Source organism: Pinus tabuliformis, chromosome 2_1 (genome assembly GCF_031772625.1).
Source record: "Pinus tabuliformis cultivar Carrire ecotype Pingquan chromosome 2_1, CPIR1, whole genome shotgun sequence".
Lineage (NCBI taxonomy): Eukaryota > Viridiplantae > Streptophyta > Pinopsida > Pinales > Pinaceae > Pinus > Pinus tabuliformis.
Genome location: NC_142299.1, coordinates 283,909,717 through 283,916,389, shown reverse-complemented (window position 1 = coordinate 283,916,389; position 6,673 = coordinate 283,909,717). Strand labels below are relative to the sequence as shown.

The window sequence follows — 6,673 nt, the reverse complement described above, 5'->3', positions numbered from 1 at the left end:
TTTGAGTTTTTTTTAATAACTGTAGCTTTATTGAGGAAGTGGGCTATATCTTCTGCCTACATGCCCATTACAGAGGAATTTATTCTGTACCGCAGGGCACGCCCATGAAGGTTTCATAAGAATATGGTGGATTAACAAGCATTGATAGTGTTTTGATTAACCATTTGATCATAAACTACCACTAATTGAAATTTTATTGAAAATTTATTTGCAGAAGCAGATGGGTAGGGCTAAAATTCCGATAAAATGGATACCCAGAGACACCTCAAGGAACATGACATTCATGAAGCGAAAGAAAGGATTGAAGAAGAAAGTAGAGGAACTAAGCATTCTGTGTGGAGTGGAGGCATGCATGGTATGTTTTGGCCCACAGATGGACCAGCAGACTGCATCAGAGCATCCTGATGTCTGGCCAGGGAAGTCAAAAGCTCTTGAGATCGTTGAGAGATACAGAAGCCTTTCAAAGGAAGAGCAAGAAAAGAAGAAGCTCGATAATTCCAGCTTCCTGGAGCAGAGGATAAAGAAGTTGAAAGTTGAATTGAGCATCAAAAGGAAGGAGAACAGGGAGTTGGAGATGGAGGTTGTGTACCCTTGGGATACATATTTGAACTTTTTTACTGATGAACAGCTAAGAGATCTTGTGGATTATATAGATATTAGGCTTGAAAATGTGCATGACAGAATAAGCTATCTCACTAGACACGAGTGTGAGATTTCCAATGGTGTTACTGCTGAGAGCGATATAGTTCCGTTAAGGGAGTTGGAATGCATTGACAGGAAGCTAATAGAAGGTGGTGGTTCATGCAACTTCATGATGCCTTATCAGAATGATGATGAAAACTTGAGTTCAGCTGTGGGTCATGTGAAGCCCTATTCGGGCTTAGAAGGTCATTATAAGGCACTTGCGTCCTCTTGTGGGACAGCGGCCATGGACAATTATTCCAAGGCCAATCCCCTCTTTATTGCATCTTTGAAGGATTATCATTCACCTGATTTCAAGGAAGTCATGGACAGTGGTGAAGATGATAGAATCGCTGTTAGCAATGCTCATTTGATGGTCAACAAGAGCTTTCCTTTGTTGGGTATTGATGGTGTAAATCATATTCAGTCAAGCACAGGGAGCTGCTCGCAGTGGTGTTGTACCATCAAACCTTGCTCTCTATACAACCCTTTATATTCTTCTTGCCCTCAACATTATGGTATGAATCCCACAATCCAGCAGGTACAATTTTCTTACAAGCCTCACCATCAGCAGTGGTTCAATGAGATGATGGAGTCACAAACCATTCAGAAGGTGTTAGGAGATGAAGGAACGAATTTCGCCCACAACAACAGTGTTGGACCTCCTCCCATTCTGTTGAGCAGATCACTTGGAACCAATGACCAGTGTCAAATCAAGAACATTCAAGGTTTTTGTACCTCTTCACAATCTGTTTTTTTTTTGAACTTCATGGTTTTTTAACCTTAGATTGTACTCCAATCCTCAAGCATTAGTAGACAAAACATATATAAGGGTTTTGGTGCAGCCTCACCTAATTTACATTTAGAACGATCTAGATTCTCCCGTTCTTGCCCCATGAGAGTTGTACAGGAAAATGCATGAATACATAGAATTTAAACTAATAATGATCTATTCTCCTGTTCTTGCCTCATTAGAGTTGTACAGGCAAATGCATGAATAAATAGAGTTTAAACTAATAATGATCTTCTTTTTCTTCGCTCCATGAAAATATGTTTTGTTAACTTACCATCCTTATGACTGAGCTATCAACTGTGCACAGAACACAAAAGTTAGCTACACTCTGGCCTAGAAGGTTGGTCATATCTTCTGCAATCATTAAAGCTACTTTCATGGGACTTTCCTAAACAGACCATTATTACTAAAACTGTTATGAGGTTATCTGGGATGTATTTTTTCTTGGATGAACATTTTTTACTTTTTTCTAGCAACCTTGGATAGAAAACTAGGATTTTAATATTGGATTCATTACTAATATACTGTTTCTTGAACCTTTTGACAGTGCATCTTATGTTTCATGTCCATTCATAGTTTTGACATCTATTTTGTTAATTTTGCAGATTTTGAAGCCCTAAAAATGCAGAAAAGTTAAGGAGCTGATCTGATAAGAATTCTAGTCCAGAGGAGCTGTTACATTTTCCCATTCAATCATATCGTTTTGTAATAGTGATACTTTCGTTTTCTCTGTGCTGCAAGACTCTTCTTGATATCAAATTGAATGATTTTAAGATAGTGCGGAATAACTTCAATTTGATGTAGAACTTTAATAATTTACTGGAAGGGATTCTATTTTGAGGCGTGCAGAACAATCTAAGTATGCTGGTTTTGGTTATTTGGATCAAGCAAGTTTTCAAGAGTTTTATATGAAGGTTATGGAACTAGTTTTTTGGGTATTTTTATAAAACATTATGTTACGGCAAGTAGTTATTGAGCATCCAGGATAGAGGGGTTTATTAAATTACCACAGATTTTGCCTTGCAGTGGTGGGCTACGCCTATTTGCCAGACGCTTTGTTTTTTAATAATCTTTGTAATATAATGTTTCATTGGACAAAAAGGAGACATATTTTAGAAATTCATATTCTTTTTTTTGAGCACACATTGCTTTTATTTTCTCAATCGTACTGTAGGTTATAGTTCTTGTGCCAGAATCAACAGTATTTGCACATTTTGTTTTTTTATCGGTTGATAAAACGTTTCCAGGCCTTGAGATCCATTCTTAGACTGTTCTGTTGATCTGGAAAGAGCCTGTGTGTTTGCACATAAACAGATTCAAGTAGCTTGTGTATTTGCCTTATTGGTCTTAAATACTTCATCAAAAAAGGAACCATGTCCTCCTAGGGTTCTATGAAATGTTCTCAACAGAGACAATATCAATGTCCTTATGGACTTCCAACCACAGTCCAAACAATCCTTATCAACTTAGCACATGTAGTCAATCAAAGAAAGATACTGTTACAGGTGGCAGCCTCAACCCATCTTTCACTTCTGCAATGGTGATGGTACTAACAGTCATGTCCAGCTGTTTGGGCAGTGAATCTGCCTGGCAGTTTAGTTCTCTATATACGTGTGGGCAGGTGACATCCGTGAAGTTCCCAATCATCTCCGTTACTTATCTATAAACAGGTTCCAACAGCACGGGTTGTAATTCTTTGATACCATCACCCAGTCAATAACTAGTAGAGAGTTGCCAAATATCTGCATGTTTTGTATATTCTTTTCCACTGCTAGCCTTAACAGCGTTAGAAGAGAGTTTAGTTCAGCTCAATTATTTGTTGAACTCCTCCAGCACCTCTCACAATAGATGAACCCGGACAGGCCCCATCAAAAACGTCTAATGGTTTTGATTTGTCTGTGATCAATTCAGGCACAATCCTAGGAGGTCTAGTAGCAGTCCAAATGTCCTCGTATGAAAATATGATTCAGTGTAAGACATGGAAGGTTGGAACCTCTTTGTTGTGGAAGACCATGAAATTCTGAGTCAACCACACTGCCCATGATACAATACAGGGGAGAGCCCTATGGTCTGTTAGGATTTGTTCTCCCACCACTATTTGAAGCAATCTTCAGCAGAGTTCCCATGCCAAGACCCCTTTCTCCAGATAGTGCTTTTTTCTGATTCCAGACTTCTTTGATGTAAGTACAGTTATCGAGAAGATGGTCAGCAGTCCCTTCTGCATCCTTGCATATCACACATCTACCTGGTTGTCGCTAGGTCTTCATTGCAGTGTGTTAAATGTTAGTATCTTCTTTCTCAAAGATAAACAATGGAATAATTGTTTGAAGATGAGCGTTGCTTGGCAGATTCTTCTCCACCACCAGACTGATTCCCCTTGCACATCATCAGTAAACATTACTTTGTATGAAAGCTTTGTTGAGTAGCTACCCAACCTGGATTTTTAGACAAAAATTTGCATCTTATTCGTCTCTAAGTCTTATAGGACTTACTGTGTGTACAAAGTCATTCCAGCTAACCATAGCATCCCCTTCCAAATCTATAGTTAACGAAGATTTCCAGCCCTGATTCGAAATGGAGGTTAAGTTCTGATCTGCAGCATCAGCTAGTGAGAGAATGCCATTGTTATGAAGAGATTCAATAGTATCTCCAGGCCACCTCTGATTCCCATCACATTCTTCTCAGGGATCCTCACCGATTCTTCTCCATTGCTTATCCTCCACACAAACCAGTTACCCAGTAAAGGTAAGGATTGAACAAGAGCCTTCCATGCATTAGAATATATATAATTCTGATTTTCTGGAAGATGCATCATATGTTTCATGTCCGAAGAGTAAAGATTACATCAAGACTTATGCATCATTGAGTCATGCTGTGATTATATGCAGTAATCCTTTCTACATGGGGCAAAGAAATGTATTCAACACAATGTTCATATATATATATATACAATATATATGATTTTCTGGAAAATTCATCATATGTTTCATTGCTTCATTGCTGAAGAATAAAAATTACGTCAATAATCATACATCATTGAGTCATGCTGTGATTATATGCAATAACCCTTTCTATGTATCTTATTATGATTTTCTGGAAAATGCATCATATGTTTCATTGCGGAAGAATAAAGATTATATCAATAATCATGCATTATTGAGCCATGCTGTGATTATATGCAATAATCCTTTATACATTGGCAAAGAAATGTATTCAACACAATGTTCACATGCATCAACTTTCAAGTGTTGGTGATGATGAAAAAATTTAATTTCAGCGGGCCTCTTCGACACGCTCAATGACTCTGGAAATGTGTTAGATTACAAGTGTGCACAACATATACGTACATAACACACGTACAAATTATTAGATGACTCGTTAATGCTCATACTAATATTGTCACTCTTATTACATGTATGTAACTACATTACTCATAGAAATAATCATTTTAGGGCTAACATTTATCCCTCCTTTAAAATTGAGCATCTGCACTCAAGTCTTTGGGATCTCTCAATTTTCTTTTTTTTATGGGGAAGGACAACCTCACATGTTCCCTCCCTCTTCCCTAGAGAATCTGCATGGAGAGTGACTCAATCGTCAGCCACAATAGTAGCTGGGTTACTCGGAGGAACTCAACTAGATTTGAACTTGTGACTTATGATCTCCTCTTCAACAACATGCCTTGGGCGGATGGCTCAATCGATTGAGCTAACCCTTGTAGTTAATCTCTCAAGTTTTTGAGTAATGGCCATCTGAGTAGCCTCTCAACTGCTCTTGAGGTGCTAGTACTAATACTGTCTATGAAGCAATCCGTGCTGGTGCCAAAGTAATTGTTTGCTCTTCTGGTATGGGCTCTCTGCAACAGACCTCAACACATATTCCTTCTCAACATTTGATTATGTTTGCACGTTATCTGTTTTTCCACTCTCTACCCACATTATTTTTTTCATCCCACTTTTTAGTATTCAAATTCTGTTTTTGAGATTGTTTTCAAGCTTAATCACATAATAACTCTTTTTGGTTGATGTTTCAAGATTATTCACATTTTGATTTTTTCACTCTCTTTCAATATTTTCAAATAGCTCTTTTTACTCTTCTAATCATTCAACACCAGTTATTCATTACATTAAACTCAACAATAAAAGTTGAAAATGTGCATGGCATTGGGAACTCATCTTAAAACTCAGCCTTTGGACTTATATGTCAACCCTCATCATGATGGGTATATTGTTGGACATGAGGTCATATGAATTTATCTCTCTTTAATGTATGCTTCACAAAAACTCAGTGCTTTATGTTCTTTGTGGGTAGGTTTATGGGCATATATATGGGCTGTAGGTGCATCACAACTAATGGACACACTACACCTTCAGAGGAGTGTTGAATAGGTGTGGTGGGCATTGCACCTCGTAGACAACCCTAAACAGGTGCAGTGGTTATTGTACCACTTGGACAGTTGCAGTGCTGAGTGGTCACAGGTTTTGTTCTTTTGAACGTTCTTCCAGCTATGCTCCTTTTGGTTTATAGTTTTATTTAGAGTTTCCGGAATTTGACTGAATTTACTTATTGGACTCAATCATGGTCGTAATATATGACACTTTCCTTGCTGTTTGAGTGCTTCCTTAGATCATCCCTTGTCTCTTCCTTAGACTTTACTTAGCCTTTTTAGTCCTAGTAGTGTGGAGCATGTAGGGGCTCCTATCTTGTGCCCTCAATGTTTCTTGTGGGTCTACTCTGCTTTTATTCACCTTTCTTATTCTGAACCTAGGAAGCCATAGTGCAGGCTTCATGTTTTTTACCATGCTTCTTCAGATAAGATAGCTCTTGACTCCCTTTCAATAACAAGCACTTCATAAAATGGTCATAAACATAATTACAGTCATAGTGGACTTTGTTGCTCATCCTGGTGAAGGTAGGTGGTTTTTTTCTTTTCATGCTTGGAGCCATTAGTGTTTTATTCCATAACATGTATAAGTGAGGACAATGCTACAAAAGGTTGCTGGGAGGGCTTTCAACAAGTACGATGCATTGTCCTACCTATGTCCTGCCCAAATAGCCTCACAAATGTTACAGTGCTTGATTGTATCCTTCTTGCTCTTGCCCTGGTGAAAGGAAGCAGTTTTGGCCTTTTGACGATTAAAGTCATTATGAATTTAGGTTTTGTCTTATTGAGGCTTCCACTCAGGTTCTCTGGCCCTG

At 38.2% G+C, this 6,673-nt stretch overlaps 1 protein-coding gene across 1 annotated transcript; it reads left to right on the top strand.

The window, feature by feature from the left end:
• Nucleotides 1-214: 214 nt before the first annotated feature.
• On the top strand, nucleotides 215-2,573 carry LOC149199882 (uncharacterized). Its single transcript, XM_089399473.1, has 2 exons — nucleotides 215-1,409; nucleotides 2,080-2,573. Exons 1-2 carry the CDS (start codon nucleotides 221-223, stop codon nucleotides 2,109-2,111), a joined length of 1,221 nt encoding a protein of 406 aa, XP_089255599.1. The 5' UTR covers nucleotides 215-220; the 3' UTR covers nucleotides 2,112-2,573.
• Nucleotides 2,574-6,673: the final 4,100 nt, after the last annotated feature.

What these genes read in the sequence shown, in the direction of transcription:
- LOC149199882 (XM_089399473.1), top strand. Translation starts at nt 221, where the DNA reads ATGGGTAGGGCTAAAATTCCGATAAAATGGATACCCAGAGACACCTCA. An exon ending in TCAAATCAAGAACATTCAAG is followed by an intron (nt 1,410 to 2,079) that starts GTTTTTGTACCT and finishes TTAATTTTGCAG; the next exon opens with ATTTTGAAGCCCTAAAAATG.